Genomic DNA, 21709 nt, shown 5'->3' with positions numbered 1-21709 from the left:
GTGTAAATAAGAGCTATGCCTACCACATCCATTCAAAAGGTGGTATACTTTTCTCAGGCACTGTTGACTTTCTACCCTTTATTTAGTGCTAAATGAACCATTAATTATACTTCTATTTTATACTTTCACTAACTTTCCCCCTTTGAATACATCCTGAAAAAATTCACTCCTTTACTACTAAAACAATCTTAGTCTGCAAATGAAATTCAAAGTCTAGGCGGCTAAGAGCACAGTATCAAACTCAAATCAACAGACTGGAGCTCCAGTCTGGCATACCTAGTATCTGTAAGCCTTAGCTTCCTCATCTATGACATGGGGTTAACGGTAAGTATCCACCTCAGAGAGTTGCTGGGAAGATTAAATGAGGAAGCATAGAAAGTGCTTAGCACAGCATCTGAACATAATAAATGTTCAATAAACCTTGGCTTTGCCTCCTTGGTGTTAGCTGGGGTAAAACAAAAGACAAGAATTTAATGTGTCTCTGGCACCGTGTTTCATTGCAACAGTGAGAAACAGAGAAGGAAGAAGGAAAGAGAGAAAAACACAACTATTTAAACTTGTCAAAATATGGTTAAAGGAGCACCAGTCCACAAACAGTTTGCTCCCAGTCTGCAGCAGATTAGTACAAAAACTGAGAATAAGGATTTAGAGATTTTTATAGCAAACTGAGTAATTTTATATGTATCAAATCAAAAAAACAGGGCTTGTATTTTGCATGTCTTTCTTTCCCAGTAATTCTTTCTGTTGTATTTTATAAAAGTATCTCTCAGTCTGAGACAAAGTGGGAAAAAAAAAAAAAAACTGGTTTGCGAAGCACTGATACAGTAAAAGCACCTTTTGAATGAACAACACCCAACACCATATTCCTTCAACGCTAAGACATCTGGGGCAGTTTAGGACCTTATTACAGAACTAAATGGTCCTGCAAATGCCCATAAACTTTCAAGGGTCCATCAGGCCCTGCTCATTTAGAGACTGGTCCTCCTGTTGAGAAAGATTGATGTGCACTGTGAAAGTGAGAGAACCTACTAGGAAAGGAGAGAAAACTCCCAGGGAATATCACACTAGTGTATTTACCAAAATACACTTGAGCAAATCAACCATATCATATAACTTTCCATGGCTGTTTCTACCTGTCCCTAAGATAGCAACAGCATTTTAAAATAGACAATTTTTTTTAAAGAAAAGAGAGGAGTGGAGGAAACTCTCCCCCATATCCTTTTGTTCATGCCATTCCAAGAAATAAACCAGATTAGTCAGTAATTTTTAAAAAATCAGCAGGTAAATTCACACTCCCACTTACATTCTGCTTACCTAACCCTCCCTTTTGTTTTCTAAATTAAACAAATAGCCTAGTCTTCATTGCAAATATGTCTTATAAGACAAGGGTTCTTTCTGAATAATTTCTTGGCAGCTGTGTCACGCCCAGTCCCGCTCAGCAGATTCTGCTGCAGTGCTTCAAGTGCTGCAGCTTTCTAGAAAGCACAGGCAGGATTTTGCTGATGGCATCTTAGCCTCACAGCCACTCCACAGTGAGAGGCAAGGACTGGCCCTTCTGTCCTCCAGGATAATTAAAGTGGTGCGTGCACCACTGCTGATCTTATGATCACTGCAGACCAGCAGCTGTCAGAACCAAGGGCCTTAGCCCCAGCATGGCTGCCAGCAACCTGGGCTTGGGGAAGGCATTCAGCCTCTCCATATCTGAAGTGCAAGATGGAAGATGAGCATTTTTAAAGTGGAAAGATACTTTAAAATAAAGCAATTCACACTGGTTCTTAGAGAGCTGCAGCAAAAGAAAATTCTAAGTCTTGGTCTTGTCAGTAGGGGATGTTGCCCATCTTACCTCCCAGCTTCTTTTCCTGGTCCCCACCAAACAAACAAACGAAAAGAAGTAAAGCCAAGGGTCTCCCTTCTATGTAATCCTCTCCATTCTATCACAGATCATGGATTTTTAGTGAGACGCTAACAACCTGGACCCCAAAGTTTTGTAACTGAGAAGCCTCACTTTGCCAACTGCCACATCAGGCTGCAGGTCTGCACAGCTTTGGATCAAACATTCCAAAACAGAAATAAGAGATCACACAGTGCTGTGGCAAGCAGATCAACGTGGCACACTGGGTAAAAGACCATCTGAGAACAACAGACTTGTCTACAGTAATACATTCAATATGTGACAAGGCTTTAACCACCATTTAAATCACAACTACTCGAGTATCAAATAGTTCAGCAGATAAAAAGACATGCCCATTTCTGGTTCCTGCAACCAAGCAATTTATAGATGCCAGACTGAAGATGTCAATCTATGTTCCTCATCTCCAAAGTGCTGGGGCATCAATGGATATCAGCAGGTTAAGAGACAGCTGGTGAAGGAGGGAGGGGACGACTCAACGCCAGTTCAAAGGCACCAGAGCCTGGCCAATACCTAAAGTCTTCTATTAAAATGTTAGATAAATATTTTAGCCACAGGGCTTGTTCCAAAATACTCTTAGAGAACCATTCCAAGTTCTTTCTTCTTTAAGTTGGTAATTGATATTCTCTTGCTCACTATAGGATATAAGAAACCTCTGAGAAGACAAAAAAGCCTGTCATTTCCTGCTCGTTCAGAATGCATTCAGCATCCATTTACTTGCGTGTTCTGAAAGCCATACATTCAGGCCTAAGTGTGAATGGATAAATAAAAAGGCTGAAATCTTATATCCATGGCTCACATAAAAGCAGTTTTCCCCATTTTCTCCAGACCCATTTTTACTCCAAAGTTACCATTTTTAATTCCATTCACAGAATATTTTAATGTAATTGCATACTTTGCCACCAGACCACAATGCCTACCTTTTCCCTTATCACAGACGGGCAGAAAAATTAAATCATTTCAATTTCTTACCACTGTAATCAGCATTAGGCTACCTAATTATAAACACGAAACAGGATGGCACATTAGCCTGTCTCTGTGAAGACACTATTTTTTTTTAACAGGTTTACTGGTTTTTACCAGCTCTAAGATTTATACTGGGTCAGTGTTTAATGACAAGGAACAGCAAATATGTTTATTAAGTGGGTATGATGTAGACACCGCTGTGTTCACACAGGGGACAAAGCTTGGCACCACTTATTGTCCCTGAACCAGAACAGGGCACAGTAAGATGTAATGTCTTTTCTACACACAATTTAGTCACTACACCCAAATCTTGGCCTAAAACGCACCCAGTGTTCCAAGAGAAAGGATTTCTCTCCAACTAACAGACTTTGGATCTGGTGATAATCAGATTCATCACTCCTAGTGAGCCCAGGAGCATTAACTATAGGTTGTTTTAAGTACCGGATGGGCAGCTGTCATAAGCTGAGAAAGAGCAAGATTCAAATATCAGTTAAATCCCCTTAAAAACTCTAAAGAAAGGTTATCATGAACATCTTGTTCATTCTCTTACGGGCAAGAGGAATATAACAAAGGAGATCAATAAATGCAAATGCTTAACTAAAAGCCTTCACGCCATTAGATTCCATGGAATAGTCTCTTATATTTTTATATTATGTGAAAATATTTAGAGAGCAAACTCTTACTCCTTCAGGGTCCACAGCCCATCAGTTCAAAACCATCCAATTTGGGCTAGATCACCATTTTGTGCAAAAGAGCCTACTCAGGCATATTGAGAACAGAAATAAGATGGAAGATACTTTAACCATTTCTCAGAATTGTTACACAAATTATCAGTATGTAAACAGATGCAACTCTTATGAATTTCATCGCTTCCTTAGATTTGCTAAAGCAAGTCTGGTAATAACACCTTTCTACGGTAAACACGCTTAGCAGTTTCAGCTTCAGAAACAGATGAAAATGACAACTGCATTTCTTTAAAAGTAGTCTTAGAATTAAGATACTGTTTACCCATTCAGACTGTACTTTCCCTCAACTGATTCAAGCTAAGGAAATTTTACTGCACTTTTTCTTCGATAATAATATTTTGCCAGTAATTCCTGAAGAGCTGCTATTAGCATACTAATCATTCTAGGCAAGTCTGACCTTCTTTCCAACAAACTGCCACAGGATTTCTGCAACCTGTTTCCAACCAACAACTTGCCAGTACTACAAACACCCAATTAGTGAGCAACTACTTTTCCTCTTTGGTGTTATATATAGCTGCATTTAAGGAGCAGAAGATAGAAAACTAAAAGATAGACTATAAAAATAACTTAGGTGATAAGAGGTTACAACACTATTGATTCATTTTTAAATTTTATTTATTTTTTGAGACAGAGTATCTCTCTGTCAGCCAGGATAGACTGCAATGGTATCATCTTGGCTCACCACAACCTCTGCCTCCCAGGTTCAAGCGATCTCCTGTCTTAACCTCCTGAGTAGCTGTATTACAGGAGTGCGCCAACACATCCAGCTAATTTTTGTATTTTTAGTAGAGACGGGTTTACCATGTTGACCAGGCTGATCCTGAACTCCTGACCTCAAGTGATCTGCCCACCTCGGCCTCCCAAAGTGCTGGGATAACAGGTATGGGCCACCGCACCCGGCCATTGATTCATTTTTATACTTACCAAAGTCATTTAGTTTCTTCTTACTATTTAAAAGATAAACTAAAAGTGGTTTGAGCATATTCTACATTTCCAAGGACAGAAAAAGGAAGAAAATAATGAATATGTTACAGATACAGTGTGGCAAGCAAAACAAGTTTTTAAGAGTCAGTTATTACCACACCTTTAGTCTTACATGTGATAGATCAGTTTCCCTGACTCTGATTTTCTTATGGTTATTTTATCCTATTTATCACTTCTTTTTCTCTTTACTCATATAGGACAGATTTCCATCTGGAGATTTAGGCAGATTATGAAGACCTTCAGAACAGAGTCTTTTTTTTTTTTTCTGGTAGAAGGGGCTGAATTTTCACTTATCTAAGATTAGAATTGGCTGCTAAGTCAATTCCAACAACATAATCTAGATTTCTATTTACTTTGTAAGGGAACATTCAGAAAGTTTTGTCTTTTCCTAAGCAGCGAAGCCAATATACTATATTTGGAGGCTGTGGGGAAGACAGATCTATTAAGACTATGGAAGAGATGATAACTAAGGAAATCGTTAGAGTCTTAGACTGAAATAAGGGCTTGGATGTTCCAGGACAAGTGAAGGGAGTGAGCAAAGATATAAGTTATAAAAGAAAAAAGAGGCTGGGCACAGTGGCTCACACTTGTAATCCTAGGACTTTGGGAGGCTGAGGCAGGCAGATCACGAGATCAGGAGTTTGAGACCAACCTGACCAACATGAAGAAACCTCATCTCTACTACAAATATAAAAATTAGCCAGGTGTGATGGCACACACCTGTAATCCCAGCTACTCAGGAGGCTGAGGCAGGAGAATTGCTTGAACCTGGGAGGCAGAGGTTGCAGTGAGCCAAGATTATGCCACTGCACTCCAGCCTGGGCAACTGAGCAAGACTCCGTCTCAAAAAAAAAAAAAAAAAAAAAGAATGGGTTGGGCAACCTGGTACCGATATTTTTATACACACACACACACACACACGCACACACACGCACACAAGCAGTTCCTCCTACCCTGGGAAAATGCCAAAATTTAATCCTATCTATACTTACATTAAAAACTATGTATTTAATACTTTAAGAAGCAAACAGTTTCTAGTTGAAAAATGTCTCTAGATAAATCTCTAAAACACATTACGGACTGTTAACTCGTTTAGAAAGAGTAACTACTATTAAATTCTGGAATCAGATATGGGTAGTCACCCTCATTTCCCAAAGGCTCAAAAGAGAATAATGAAGATGACATCAGAAACTTAGTTGGGACTTGCCGTACTGAACCACCAGCAATGGATATCATATCCCGCTATTTCCTATGGATGTGAAATGGAGTTAAATTTGAAGATGTTCCATTATTTACAGTAACAGTTTAAAAATTTCTGGCACTGTAAGTATAGTGGGTTCAAGTATGTGTCCCACAAAAAGATATGTCCAAGTCCCAACCCCTGGTCCTTGTAAATGTAACCTTACTTCGAAATAGGGCCTTTGCAAATATAATTAAGGATCTTGAGAAGAGATTATCCTGTATTTAGCGTGGGTCCTAAATCCAATGACTGGTGTCCTAAAAGACATGAAAGGTAGACCTGACACACACAAGAAAGGAACTGTGAAGACGGAGGAAGAGACTGAAGTTATGCTGCCATAAGCCAAGGAACGTCAGGAGTCAACCAGAAGGCTAGAAGAGGAAGGATATTCCCCTAGAGCCCATGGAGACAGTGTGGTGTTGCCAACACCTTGATTTCAAAGTTCAGGATTCCAGAACTGTGACAGAATAAATTTCTGTTTTAGGCCACCAAGTTTACAGTGCTTTGTTACAGCATCCCGAGGGATCTAATATAGTAAGTTTGGCAATTATTTATTGTTGCTCTGCAATGGTCTAATGCCATTAAAAATATTTTTAATTATTAGGGATACATCATAGTTATATTTATTCATGTTGTACACATGATACTTTGATACAAGCATACAATGTGTAATGATCAAATCGGTAATCAGGATATCCATCACCTCAAGTGTTTTTCATTTCTTTGTGTTAGAAACATTCCAATTCCACTCCTTTAGGTATTTTGAAAGTCTAACACCATTTAAAAATATTATAGCCTAATGCTGGGAAACTGCAGCCCCCATTTTCATGGCCAACTCAGGCTATTTCTGCAGAACCTTCTTGAAATATACATGCAATCTAGTGAAAAGGCCCAGAATATAACTGAACTATGTAAATTTGCACTTTATTATTATATAATACACTCATCCATGATACATTAGGTCTGTTCAGATCACAGTAAAGATGTGCAATATGCCCTCAATATTTGTGAGCAAGTGGATCTCTGGAAGAGGACGCATACTCCTAAGCACCACGAAGTCATTTAGAACAGATCTAGTACAGCTGTTTAGCAGCATGTCCTGTTATTGCTCTTGACCTCTATTACACAAAAGTAGGCCTTCTTTATAACCATTTCCAAAAAATAAAATCAATAAACATTTAAAAATTCTACTAGTGTAATCCATACATATATTTAAATGGAGTTTCTTTAATATACTACCTTTGCTGGTCATGCAATTTTTTAAAAATGCATTCACAATGCATACAAACATTATTGATTATGACAAACAACAAAATGGTAACGACAAAAACCTGTATTAATTTCAAGCTCCATTAGAAGCAGAAGGAAATAGAATCAATGTTTACCAAATAGAAAAGGACAATGTACACATGGGAAAAATGCCTTTAAGCTTAAGTAATGCAAACAATGGATAGTACAAAGTCCTGGACAGCATCTGTCAAAGAATGCATCAGCATTTTCTTCTTACGAGCGGTACTTTAAGTGGCCTATAAATTAACATAATAATTTCTCCTCTGATTGATAGCACATGGAATTAGGGTGTATTCTGACCTCAAAAAAATGCATTGATTGAAAAATAAAAGTTCAATTACAAAAGTCCATCAGATTTATGATATGTGAATTATATCTCAATTAAGCAACTAAAATAAATGAAAAAAAAGTCCATCAAATAGTCTATCTGGCTTTTGTAAAGACAAATCACTGAAAATGTCCAAGTTTACTCTTCTTGGATAACCAACACATTATAAGGAGAATTAAGAGGAGGATCACTCTATGCCAAGAATGCAAGCTGGCTTGGATCTTATACTCGGTTACTAAACCAGAAGTCAGGGAAGGATATGTGTATAGGAAGTTTAAGGATATGTGGCTCAGTTGACCTGAGCCACACAATATCACTTAAAACCTCCAATCCCTATTGATAAAACAGAGATCCCCCAGATCAAGCCAAAGCTAAATTTTCTCCTTTACGCCTTTGCTGGCAAGAAAATGAAGTCAACAGAGAACTTATTTCAAAACTAGTAACCCTTAAACACTCACTTCAGGTACAGATGATCAATTCCTAATTAATCAAAAGTTATCTTGGACTGACCATTTTGCATTTCTGAAGCTACTCTGGAACAGCACAACAAAGACATGAGATTTTTTTGTGAGACAGCGTCATGCTCTGTTACCCAGACTTGAGTACGGTGCCATGAACAGGAAGGACTCACTGTAGCCTCAACCTTCTAGACTCAAGTGATGTTCCCGCCTCAGCCTCCACCTGTAGCTGGGACTACAGGCATGCGCCACCATGCCCAGATAATTTTTTATTTTTGTAGAGACAGAGTGATGTAGTTTGAACATATGTCCCTGCCAAATGTCATGTTGAACTGTAATCCTCAGTGTTGGAGTTGGGGCCCGGTGAGAGGTGACTGGATCACAGGAGCAGATTTCTCATGAATGATTTAATACCACCCTGTTGGTGCTGTCCTCATGAGAGTGAGTTCTTATGTGATCTGGTGTAAGTGTGTGGCACCTGCCCCTCGCCACCACTCTTTCTCACTCCTGCTTTCACCATTTGATGTGCAAGCTCCCGCTTTGCCTTTTGCCATGAGAAAAAGCTCCCTGAGGCCTCCCCAGAGGCAGACGCTGGTACTATGCTTCTGGTACAGTCTGCAGAACTGTAAGCCAACTGAACCTCTTTTCTTTATGTATTACCTAGTTTCAGGTACGTCTTTATAGCAATGTAAGAATGACCAAATACAGGGGGTCTCACTATGTTGCCCAGGCTGGTCCTGAACCAGGCTCAAGCAATCTTCCCACCTCAGCCTCTTAGCATGCAGGGATTACAGGTGTGAGCTACTGTGCCTGGCCAAGAGGCAAACTTTTGAAATGGAAGCATCCTTAATCTCAAAGTTCAAAGATTTCCCAGTGGTACAGGACCAAAGCTCTGATGTACTCATTCCAAATTAAGAAATTCTCTTTGATGTAACTGAGTATACATTGTTAGAAAACCATCTAATGGCAGTGTTGAAGGAGGGTATTCTTCCATTAAGTAGAAGGTTAGATGAGGTGATCATTATGACTCAATACATTTATAAACCTGTCAATAACTTAAGGTAAAAAAATGGAGTATCACATCACTGGAGATGCATGAAGTACATCACAAAATGCTGCTAAGTATTCCAAATACCTACTCCAAGAATATCAAAGAAAATGTAAAAAACAGTTTTACATTTCTTGGTATTTTCAACATTAAAAACAAACAAAAAACCTTTCAGCAAGTGCCATTTCGTTCCACATTATTAGGGATGCTCCCAAAATATATGGTGATTATTCATCCCTGTTATAAGTATTTGTTAATAGAGAGCCTCAAGCAGTTGTAAGGGGGAGGGGGACTAAAACTTAAAAAAAAAGTTTAAAAAGTTAAGTATACATGCCATTTTAAAATTACATGGAAATGAGAAGGTATCTATAAGTTGTCAGGCAAATACGATTTAGCATATAAAACTAGAAAAACTGGATTTCCATACTTTGGGAACATACCAGCAATAGGAAAAAATATCTATAGTTCTTCAACTCTCAAAGTAGTTTTAGGTTTCTGAATTGAAATAAATGCAGTAGAAACGTAGCCATTAGATGGATTAAAATGGTTCTTAGAAAGGGTACTGGGGTAGAGTATTAATTCAAATTGAGCCCAAATAATATTGCCCATTTCTAAAATTTGCCTCTGCAGGAGGCATCCTTTTGTTTTCAGGTAAATCAATGATTAAAAAAAAAATGGTGTCCCACTGGCCCTTCACTCTAATGCAAATGCAATGTTCCAATTCCTCAAAACTCAACAGACTGTGAGGTTTTTTCTTGACAATTTTATGTCAGTTTCTGATTAGATTAAAACAGCTATCAATTGCTGGTGGCATATTTGGTTAAATGAGACTGGAGTGCTCTATTAGACCATTTCCTGGTGCCACTAATACAGCCAAACACTTCTTGGAAATCATTGAGTAGGTTTCAGTAAATAGTACTCTAAGTTTTCCCCAGCTCTCTGCCAACCAATACAAGCAAGATGTAAAAAAGAAATGTGGAAGACGAATAGTAAAATTATTTGAGATCTAGCAAAGAAAAGCAAAAGAACTTGCAACTAATGTCTCTGAGCCTTGGATTAAGCCCAAGGAAGGAAGAGAAAGCTGTTCTCCTAATTATAATAATCTAAAAAGTGCAGGTTGGAATTGCTTTCTTAAATTCAGCCACACAGAGAGCTCTGAAAATAACCCAATGTTTCCCACTATACCTCCAAAGCTGAATCTACTGTTCTCTTAATATCTGAGGAAGAAGAAAACTAACAAAGAAAACTGAAATTCCTTAATCAGCTGGTTAATAAAGGGCCAGGTTCTTCAGCCTGGGTTATATGCTCCAGGTTCTACTTGGCAGCCCTTACCTGAATGTCTGTGTCCTTCACAGGCTCGAGAGGCTCAAAGGTGGTGGCTGCACTCAGACTCTCCAGTCGCTGGGAGATGTGGGATATGTCAAGTCCCCGAGACCCAAGGAGAACTGACCTATGTGAGGATACAGAATAGGGAGATATAAGTAAGGGGAAAAGTAGGATTAGGACATCTAATATGCTTCATCAAATACTGGAGAGTATTTTTAATTCAAAACTTCCTATATACTGTCCGGACACTTTTACATAGTTGTTTTATATCTTTTCATAGATATGTATGACCTGGACTAAAAGCCACAACACTGTACTTTGTAGTAACAGATTCAAGTTCTAATCATGCCTGAATTTGAGTGAGAGCCTTGTCTAGAATAAAACAATATTACTACCATAGGCTAGGCTGCTCCAAACACTTCATAGTAAAGAAACCCATGAGGTACATGCTATCATTCATCCTCAAATTACGAATGAGAGAACTAAGGTACAAAGAGGTTAACCAGCTTTCCCAAAGTCACATAGTCAGGAAGTGGCAGAGGCAGGTCATCTAGTTCTATGGCACAACTCCTTGTTTTTGTTTTTTTGTTTTTTGAGACAGAGTCTTGCTCTGTCACCTAGACTGGAGTACAGTGCCACAGTCTCAGCTCATTCCACCTCCACCTCCCAGGTTCATGTGATTCTCCTGCCTCAGCCTCCCAGGTTGTACAGCATGACACTTAACTACCTTCCTACACTTACAGCCTCTATAGATATAGTAAACTACAACACTGTAGAAGTTTCAGAAGTAACCTGGTACAATGTCATTCATGAACTGAGGAAACTAAGGGTTCAAGGTGATCAATGATTTGTCCAGGGGCAATCAAACCAGAATCCAAGGTCAGTTCTCCATGGCTTCCCTTCAAAAGCCAAACACCATGTCCAGTACGTCTGCAGGTTCCCTCTCTGCTGCCCAGTCTAATAATATAGGAGGCTGTTATCTGATCAGTAAATGCTTTTGAAGAGAAATGGGAATAATATAGCCAGCTTTATTTCTATGCATCTGGGGCAACGTAACAATGCAAGGGTTGTTTTTCAATGAAAAGGTCACACTAATATCTAGAACACTCTCTGGAAAAAAGAAACTGAGGGGAACTCAATATTTTATTTTAGTATTTATTTTATTTTATTCTATTTTATTTTATTTGAGACAGGGTCTTGCTATGTTGCCCAGGCTGACCTTAAACTCCTGGCCAAGTGATTCTCCTGCCTCAGCCTCGAAAAGTGATAGGAATACAGGTGTGAACCACCACATACAGCCCAATTAATTTGTAGACTGTTTTTGGATTATAAATTAGTACTGAGAACTCCCACTGATAAGATTTGTGTTCACTTTGAGTAACTTAGAAGTAGTCAGAGAATTTGGCAGCACATGTAACCGTAACACCTACAGGTATAACACCTAAAATTTTTTATCCTAAACTAACAGACTTATTGGAGAAGAGAAAGGATTTCACATGTGTAGTTCTAATCCAATAAATACTACAGCGACAGATTACATTTACCCAGAGGTTCCTTCCTATAGATTTTTGTCTCCTCCAGATCAACTATATTGCCATCCTTGGGGCTTTCCCTCCAGGTGGCCATATCAGATAGACATCTTGCCTGTCTCCTCTAATAATCCTAAACAGTTAACTCTCTAAAAGAGTGGGTCTCCCTTCCCAGAAGAAGACATTGATGTGACCAACAAACATATGAAAAAAAGCTCAACATTACTGATCATTATAGAAACACAAATCAAAACCACAATGAGATATCATCTCACGTCAGTCAGAATAGCAATTATTAAAAAGTCAGGAAACAACAGATGCTGGCAAGGCTGTGGAGAAGCACGAATGCTTTTACACTGTTAGTAGGAGTATAAATTATTTCAACCATTGCGGAAGACAGTGGGAATTCCTCAAGGATCTAGAAACAGAAATACCATTTGACCCAGCAATCTCATTACTGAGTATATACCCTAAGGAATATAAATCATTCTACTATAAAAACAAATGTACATGTATGTTTACTGCAGCACTATTTACAATATTAAAGACTTGGAACCAACTCAAAAGCCCATCAATGATAGACTGCTTAAAGAAAATACAGTACATATACACTATGGAATATTATGCAGCCATAAAAAAGAATGAGTTCATGTCCTTTGCAGGGGCATGGATGAAGCTGGAAGCCATCATTCTCAGCAAACTGACACAAGAACAGAAAACTACTGCATGTTCTCACTCATAAGTGGGAATTGAACAATGAGAAAACATGTACACTGGACACAAGGAGGGGAACATCACACACCGGGGCCTGTTGGGGAGGGGGACAAGGCGAGGGAGAGCATTAGGAAAAATAGCTAATGCATGTGGGGCTTAAAACCTAGACGACAGGTTAATAAGTGCAGCAAACCACCATGGCACATGTATACCTACATAACAAACCTGCACATTCTGCACATGTATCCTGGAACTTAAAATTAAAAAAAAAAAATTAAAAACAAAAGAGTGGGTCTCAACCTTGGTTGCACATTAGAATCACCTAGCTTCAGGAGTAACCTAGTCAAAACTTTCCTCCCAACAATTGTGATTAATTGTGATTAGTACTGGACTCAAACTCCTGAGCTCAAGAGATCTTCCTGTCTCAGCCTCCCAGGTAGCAGGGACTATGGATGCTTGCCAGTGTGCCCAGCTTTATAATTCATCATTTAAAGTAAACAATTTGTTTTTTTTTTGGTTTTTTTTTGTTTTTTTTTTGAGACAAGAGTCTCACTATTGCCCAGGATGGAGTGCAGTGCTGCAATCTCAGTTCTCTGTATTCTCTGCCTCTCAGGTTCAAGCAATTCTCGTACCTCAGCCTCTCGAGTAGCTGGGACTACAGGTGCATGCCACCACACTCAGCTAATTTTTCTATTTACTTGAGATGGGGTTTCTCCACCTTGGCCAAGCTGGGCTTGAACTCCTGGCTCAACTGATCTGCCTACCTTGACCTTCCAAAGTGCTGGGATTACAGGCATGAGCCACCATACCTAGCCTACAATTCAGTGATATTTTATGTATTGATAGAATTGCACAACCATCACTACGATTAATTTTAGAATATTTTTATCACCCCCCAAAAGCAACCCCTAACCAACAGTTGGTGATTCTCCATTTTCCCCAAATCTCCCCCATCCCATGGCAACTACTAATCTACTTTGTCTCTATAAATGTGCCTATTCTGGACCGCTTATTATAAGTAAATTTTCAGTGCCAAAAAAGTAGTAACATATAAATTTAATTTAACATAAATTTAATTTTTCTCAGCAAGGCAACTTTACTTTATGCAGAAAGGGTGCTTCCTTTAGCCATCCTGCCACAAGAGGACACTGAACAAAGGAGGCAGGGCCATTTATACCTAACGCATCCACCCTACTGCTGTGTCCTGATTCCATTGGCTGCAACTGGACTTCACAGTCTAGGCTGTACCTGACTGGCTAACAACTAAAAACTTTTCTAAAGAGGTAAAGGCAGAGGAGAACAAAGGAAAAGTGGAAGTAACTTGAGAAATGCTTAGAGAACCAATAACGTTTCCAAATAAGAAAGCAGAAAAAGCTATGACCTAAGACTTGCCTGGGCTTGTCCATGCATGTCAGGGCCAATATCTAGGTTAAAGTATAAGAACTAAGAACACAGGATATATTTATTTCTTTATTATGACTAACAGCTACTTTAAGATTATTAGCAAAAGCTTTAAAGTAAATTAACCTTGGAAGAAAAAATTATTTATTCATAATGAACTAAGAGGAAAGCTTTGAAGAGGAACATTTTATTTATTCTTATTTCCTACATTGCTCATAAATAGAATCACACAATATACCATCTTGATAACTGGCTTCTTTCATTTAGCAAAATGCCTTCAAGGTTTATTCATGTTGAAACATGTATTAGTACTTCATTCCTTTTTACTGCCAAATAGTATTCCATTGCATGGACATACCACATTTTATGTATCCATTCATCAGTGGATGGGCACTTGGATTATTGCTGCTTTTTGGCTATTAGTTTTAAAAGTTGCCATGAACATTCCTGCACAAGTTTTTGTGAGAGTATATATTTCCATTTCTCTTAGGTATATACCTAGGAGTGGAATTGCTGGGTCATATGATAACCCTATGCTTAATCTTTTGAGGAACTGCCAGACTGTTTTCCAAAGCAACTATACCATTTTACATTCCCACCAGCAATGTATAAAGATTCCAATTTTTCCCACATCCTTGCCAATACTTGTTATCTTTTTTATTACAGTGGCCAACCCTTTTAAAGCTATTATAGAAAAAAATTAAAACACAAAAATAGTAAACCTCCTTATACCCATCACTCAGCCCCAACAATCTGCATGTCGTAGCCAACCCTGTTTCATCTACATTCCTATTTTTCTCTATCAACCAATATGCTTATTTTGAGGCATAGCCAAGATATTGCCTAATTTTTTCACAACTTTTAAATTTGTGTTTGTTTAAATAGAATCCAAATAAGGTCTCTACTTCTTCATGATTAATATGCCTTCTAAATCTCTTTTCATCTACAGGTTGCCCCTCCTCTCATTTTTTTTTCTTATAATCTCTTTGTTGAAGATTCTGAATTATTTAACTTGTAAAGCCGTGTTACTCAAGCTTTAAACTTACATGTGATGACAAAAGTGCAGAGCAGAAAAAAAAATGCATTTGAATCACCTGGAAACCTTATTAAAAAAGCTCGTGGTTGACTCTGATGTTGATCCACTGACTAGACTCAAAGTAGCAAGGCTATGGTTTCCTACAGAACACATTTTACTCACTGAATCCCCATGATATCATTTAACATACTCCTTTGTCCTCTGTATTTCCTGTAAATTCAAAGTTCCAAGGGTTTGATTTCCTGCAAATTCAAAGTTCCAAGATTGAGGTGCCAATATTTTCATGGCTAGATTACTATATACTCTTCATCAAGAAGTATTTAAAGTCTGGTTATCTCTGTCTGAAATATTTGCAGTCTTGATGATGATTGCTTAGATCCATTTACTCCTCAGTGGTTGCAAAACAGTGGTATCCTAATTCCATCTTTATTAGCTGATATACTTCCATTCCAAGAAACTCCAAGCTGAAGTATTAGCTGAAATACTTCCATTCCAAGAAACTCCTTTAATCAACTATGTAATTACCCTGAATAATGAGTTGCTTCTCCAGCATTCTCCAAAGATGATCAATGAGTCTTGTTTTAGTATAATAAACTCATACATTTTAAATATATTTGATATGTTTCAATCCAATGCAGTTATTATCCTAATTGATGATCAAATCATCTCATCTTTAGCCAGTAGAAGTCCTTCAACTTGGTTTCTGAGTCCTTTTGACATGACTGCCCCAGCATCATTTGTTGAAAAGACTATTCTTTTCACATTGAATGGTTTAGGCATGCTTGTTAAAAATCAGCTGATCACAGGCATGGGTTTATTTCTGGATTAATAATTCTATTCCATCAATCTATATGTCTATCCTTATGCCAGTACCATGGTCTTAATTACTGTGACTCTGTAATAAGTTTTGAAATTCCAAGTGTGACTCTTCCAACTTTCTTCGTTTAAAGATTGTTTTGGCTATTCTAGGTCCCTTGCCTTTCCATATGGATTTTTAGAATCAACTTGTCACTTTCTGCAAAATGTCCCAGCTGGGATTTTGATAGAAACTCTGTTAAATCCATAGGCCAATCTAGGGAGTATTAACATCTTACTATTAAGTCTTCTGATCCATGAACATAGGATGTCTTTCACCTGCTTTCTTATACAAATGACAGAGTACTAAATACTTTTCTCTACCCTGCATTTTTTACTTCATAATATGTCCTGGAATCATTCCATGTTACTGTATATTCTCATTCCTTCGTACTACTGAAGAATTCTCTACTACATAGACATACAACATTATTCAACTACTTCCCTATTGATGGACATTTCTTTGAGTTGTTTCCAACTTTTGCTATTACAAATAACGCTGTAACGAATATCCTTGTGCACAAGTTTTTGTGTGTGTGTTTTTGCCAGTATATATTTGGGACAAAACCCTAGAAGTGGGATTTCCAGGTCAATTTTGCTAGCTATGTCTAAATTTTGTCCCATGGTGCTGTACTCTACCAGAGATACATAAGAATGCATCCAGTGCCAAAACAATTTTAATGTATACCAGGGTTGAGAACCTCAGAACTTAAAAATTAGCTATTAGAATTCTTAGAAGAGAAAGGTCATCTAAGTGGGTGACACCTGCAGAAACTGTTCAGTGTGCAGCTTTTGCAGTATATGGTTTATGCAGTGCATATTCAGGGAGAGAAAGGACTGATGAAGGAGGCAGGGAATCAAGGGTAGGGATGACTTTATAAATAAAGGCTGTACTGGAAACTTTCAGTTTGTAAGAGTGGAAAAATTCTTAGAAGGTTCTCTGCCTTCTATCTACCTCAATTCCCAAAAGCCAGGCAGTCCCCATGAGCAGAAAGTCATGGAAGTTAGAGTCTCCTTCCTGTCCCAGGAGAGTAAAAGGACAAGGACTGTTCCCAGCATATATGGGGAGCATATAAAATGTCAGGAGGCTTGAGTTCAGATCTCATCTGTCACTTACTAAAAATCTTGGATACATCACCTTTCCAAGCCTCAGTTTCTTCCTCTGTTAAATGTGGGGAAAAAAATGCCCATCCTACTTCTCAGGCACCGTAAGACCAGTCAGGAGAGTGCCTATCCTTCAGAAACTGAAAAGCACCATACAAATATGAGGAATTCTTACTAAGTTGGATTTGAAATTCTGGCTTGGCCACTCACTATTTGACTTTTCTCAAGTTTAAAATACAGATAACACTTTCACAGGGTTATTTTAAAAAGAAATTATATAATGCATATAAAGTGTGTGGCACAGCGCCTGACAAACAGTAAGAGCTTGAACAACAGCTTATAGTATTATCACAGGAAGAGTTATAATTTGCTGTATAACTTTGGGGAAATAAATGTTTATATACGCTTTGCATGAACTTGGAGAAGTATGTGAAAAAATAAGCAAATTAATAACATTGGTTACCTTGGATGACAAAGTTAGGGAGAATAAATAGGTTTTTTCTTTATACACCTCTAGGTTGTCTGATCTCAGAGTCTGAATGGAAAAATCCAGTGCGGTGTCTTCGATGAGAAAAGAGGGGTATGCAATTGATGATGGGTGCCCTCCGACCTCCTGAGCTCAAGCAATCCTCCTGCCTCAGCCTCCTGAGTAGCTGGGACTACAGGTGTGTGCCACCATGCCCAGCTAATTTTTTGTAGACAGGTTTTTGCCATGTTGTCCAGGTGGTCTTGAATTCCTGAAGAGATTCATCTGCTTCAGCCTCTCAAAGTGCTGGTGTTATAGGCACGAGCCACGGCACCCAGCTCAATATTCTGTTTTAATTGTTCAATGTACACATGAGTATTCATTCATTTTATTATTCACACTAAGAGTCAGCAAACTTTGTAAACAGCAGATAGTAAACATTTCAGGCTTTGCAGGGCACATGATCTCTCTGTCAAAACTACTCAACTCTGAAACTGTAGCACAAAAGCAGAAGAGACAACACAAATAAGCCTGGCTGTGTTCCAATAAAACTTTAAGGCTGGATGTGGCTCATGGGCTGCAAATGCTCTAATTTACACCTTGTTGTAACATACATATATGTTAAGTATACTCTTCTTTACGTGTGAAAAAATTTAATGATTTTAAGACATCAAACACACATATTTTTAAAAAAACTATTGAATCTACTCTCTAAAACAAAATATTTAACAGTGTATTTGGACAAATAAACGAATTCGGCACAAAACATTTCAATCTTAAATCTACAATCTAAAATCTTAAAGACAGAATTTTCTTTCAAAACTTATTTCATATAAGAAAATTTTTCCTACTCAGTTCTCTCTTCTGCCCTCATCCTGCATGTACTAAAATATTCACACCACACTTTATGTGTCTGCCTATCAACAAGATGGAAAAATACAGTTATCAGCCCTTTGGTTATAACCATTCTTTTGACATTCCAACTTCCTCCTCCCTAAAATAATGAATTTAAGGTAGAAAGAGATGAAAAAGAATGGAAATTTACAAGAAAGGGAACATGACCGATAATTGTTACCAAGAAAACATTTTTCCTTTTTGCTCTTAATAGGCTGTAAAGCTGATGTAATTAAATTATAACTATAGCAACTCAGCTGGCATTATGGGCCTTTCGCTCCAGCAGCATCTTTGCACACAGCACAGAGCCTGCATGCTCAAGACTGGGGGTAACTGCAGGCAGCCGGGAGCAGCAGGTAAGGAGCCTGCAGGGAAGGCAAGTTAGCAGAAGTGTCTAAAGCCTGATTGGGCTGTGAGAAAGCAGTGTAGGGAAGCAGTTGGCTGCATTCAGCTGAAAGGCTGCAGGGTAAAAAATCCCTGCCCAGGTTCCTCTGACTTGCCTTTACCAATGCCAATAGAACCAAAACTAACTATTTTAGAAAACAGCATTTTGGGGAGGCCTAAAGAAGAATTTCCACAACATCCTTACTGACTTGACAGAGCAGCCAAAACATTCAGCTCTCAAGAACAAGAATGTAGGCCACTACTACATAATACTCCTGTGACATCTATTAAATGCTTAGAGCACACAATGTCCCACATTCACACCAGCACTTTGTTCTTTCTCAAGTTCAAGGAATGAAGACTGAGGAGATGACTGACAATTTCCCATATTTTCTGCACAGAATCTCAGTGTCTTTCCATACCCATCAAAGGCACAAGAAGCAGCACCCTCTCCATCCCCCCATGCCCTTCGATCACGGTTAGAGGAGTATGCGCTCTGGAGTCAACCTCACTAGGTTTGAATCCTTACTTTACCACTCACCAGCTGTGTGATCTGAGACAGTTACTTGCCTTCCCTGAGCCTTTGTTGCTCAGTTGTAATATGGAGATTGTAGCCTAATGATGGTTGTAAAAATTAAGCAAATCTTAAGTCTAGCCAGTTTGTAACACACAGTAAGTAATGAGTACATCACATTTCTTAAGGAAAGCAGCATGGTTTTTTTCCTGCCCCACTCCCCACATTATAAGCTCCTTGAGAGCAAGAACCATGTCTAATTCATGGTGTAGTCCCAGAGATGGTCCAGAGATGGTCCAGACCTGGCACAGTGTGGACCCTAAACACGTTTGTAGAATCAACAGCCCAACTGATGCTGTGTGGCAGCAGTGGCTTCCAGCCCAGTCAGTCAGCACTTTTCCCCAGCTGCTTGAGGCTCACCCATTCTCCTGTTCTACAATCAGCTAGGAAGCACTGTATTTCCAAGGCCTTTCAGAAGCAGCCTCCCAGGTCACTGACAACGACCAGATAGAATCACTCCTCACTTAGACGGTTTCTAATCACTAACTAGTCATCAATTTCTCCCAAATCCTCTTAAAAACTGTGCTCATCATTGAGTGCTCTCTGGCTTTCATGGTAACACTTATCTGTGGGGCACATATCTATTAACATACTTTCGGGAGACATTTATGACCAATGGTCACTGAACTCAAGCAGGAACTACCGTGACCAGTTTCAGCATGACAGAGCTCTTTCACTCCTTCCCACCTTGTGATCACCTCTCCCCGTGATACAGGCTCATAGCTTGGTCAGGCAGACAGGCTAGAAAACCTGACAGGCAGGGAAACAAACCAAGGCTGCTGTCCTGTTTACAAAACCTTTCTGAGTTCCCAACAATCTGGCTAGTGGCTGTCATTCAGACTGCATCTGAATTCAAGGCAAGAAAGAAGAAACAGATCCTGCCCCCAAGCCACCCAGTACCAATGCTGCCTCCCTACCAGTACTCACGCCTTGACATCTGCCGTCTCCTGGGACGTGCGTGTGAGGGTACGGGAACGCAGGCGCTCACCCGCCTGCTGGATCTCCTGTAAGTTCCGTTCCACATGGGGAAGCTCTGAGATGCCCTCAGTCTCAGCAGCAAGCTGTTCAGCTTGCTGAAGGAGCTCACCAAACCCTTCAGTATCCATTGGAGATGCAGATCCTAGATGGGAGAAAAAATGAAAAGATCTAAATCAAGGGAAAGACAGGTTTCAAACACTGCCTGAATCTGTTACAAGCTTAACAAAACAGCAGAACTTTTTGTAAACAGATGAGGACACAGCTCATCAACAAGCAGGATTTGTTCCTGAACATAGCCCAAGAACAGGCCTGACAGAGAAAATGAGTCAGGCTGTGAAAAAAACAGATCATTTCTGTGCATATTGACAGCCCAAGATTGATTTCTGCCATTAGAACAAATGCACAGATAATCAAGTCACAGACTAGAATTCCTGCTCCTTCCACAGACTCAAAGCAGATAAGGAAATGGAAACCATTGTGGCAACCTCTAGGAGGCTTAAAGAATAGTCACCCTGCACCTCTTATTCTCCACCCATCTTAGAAAAACACTATCGTCCCAAAAGCACCAGGCTACGTATAAGACCTTATCTCAAATGATCCTCACAATGACTCTGTGAGGCTCCTGGGTAGAAAAAGAACCAATTCCAGTCCACGGAGGCTGAGCTACATGCCGAGAATACTCTCTATTGTGATTTGGCTGAACTAAGACCAGGAAAACATAGGCATTCTTCGGACTAACCACCACTAACTCTCCCTCTCTCTCCTACTGTTACTCTAACACACCTGCTCCTTCACTAGCATAGAAATTCTTTTTTTTTTTTAATACTCATGTCCAGGTCTCCATTCACACATTCTTTATCTTACAAGGTTACTGAGAGCACAGACCTGTGCCTCCTTGTTATATGAGACATTCAGAACATTAGATTTGTTACTGCACCTACTACTTTTAGAAATGCCGTTACTACTAATAATTATATAAATGGTATCTGGCTTCTAGACTGTGAATATTATTAGTAAGACCACCTGTTTCTCCAACAACTGATCTGGAAAAGCCCTATGAAGAGTGTTGATATTTGATAGTGTACATTTATGAATCTTATATATAAGAATAGTACAGAATATATACTGTACTATTCTTGTATACATTCTTGACCAAGAGAATGTTTTTATCTCCTACCACTAATTAAATCAACAGAAGATTAAAAAGTATCACTATGGTAAGAAAATTGGCTGGGCACAGTGGATCATGCCTGTAATCCCAGCACTCTTGGGAGGCCAAGGTGGGCAGATCGCCTGACGTCAGGAGGTTGAGACCAGCCTGGCCAACATGGCAAAACCCCGTCTCTACTAAAAATACAAAAATTAGCTGGGTGTGGTGGTATGCATCTATAATCCCAGCTACTACAGAGGCTGGGGCAGGAGAATCACTTGAACCTGGGAGGCAGAAGGTTGTAATGAGCCAAGATCATGCCACTGCAT

The 21709-nt window shown here is 39.1% G+C and overlaps 1 protein-coding gene across 2 annotated transcripts in view; it reads right to left on the bottom strand.

The window, feature by feature from the left end:
- NUP93 (nucleoporin 93) overlaps positions 1–21709 on the bottom strand; it is a 134826-nt gene that overhangs the window by 72539 nt on the left and 40578 nt on the right. For both annotated transcript variants that reach the window (XM_012447911.3, XM_012447910.2), the window contains exons 2-3: positions 20180–20372; positions 10302–10419 (exon numbers count right to left, since the gene is read on the bottom strand). In XM_012447911.3, the coding sequence (XP_012303334.1) occupies positions 10302–10419; positions 20180–20358 (297 nt within the window). In that variant the 5' untranslated portion in view covers positions 20359–20372. The remainder of the gene's footprint in view (positions 1–10301; positions 10420–20179; positions 20373–21709) is intronic.

The sequence above is a fragment of the Aotus nancymaae genome, unplaced genomic scaffold (genome assembly GCF_030222135.1).
Source record: "Aotus nancymaae isolate 86718 unplaced genomic scaffold, 86718_ANA_hifiasm-v0.15.2.pri h1tg000030l, whole genome shotgun sequence".
In the NCBI taxonomy this organism is placed as follows: domain Eukaryota; kingdom Metazoa; phylum Chordata; class Mammalia; order Primates; family Aotidae; genus Aotus; species Aotus nancymaae.
The sequence above is the reverse complement of the archived record's forward strand: the minus strand, read 5'-3'. Positions and strand labels throughout refer to the sequence as shown.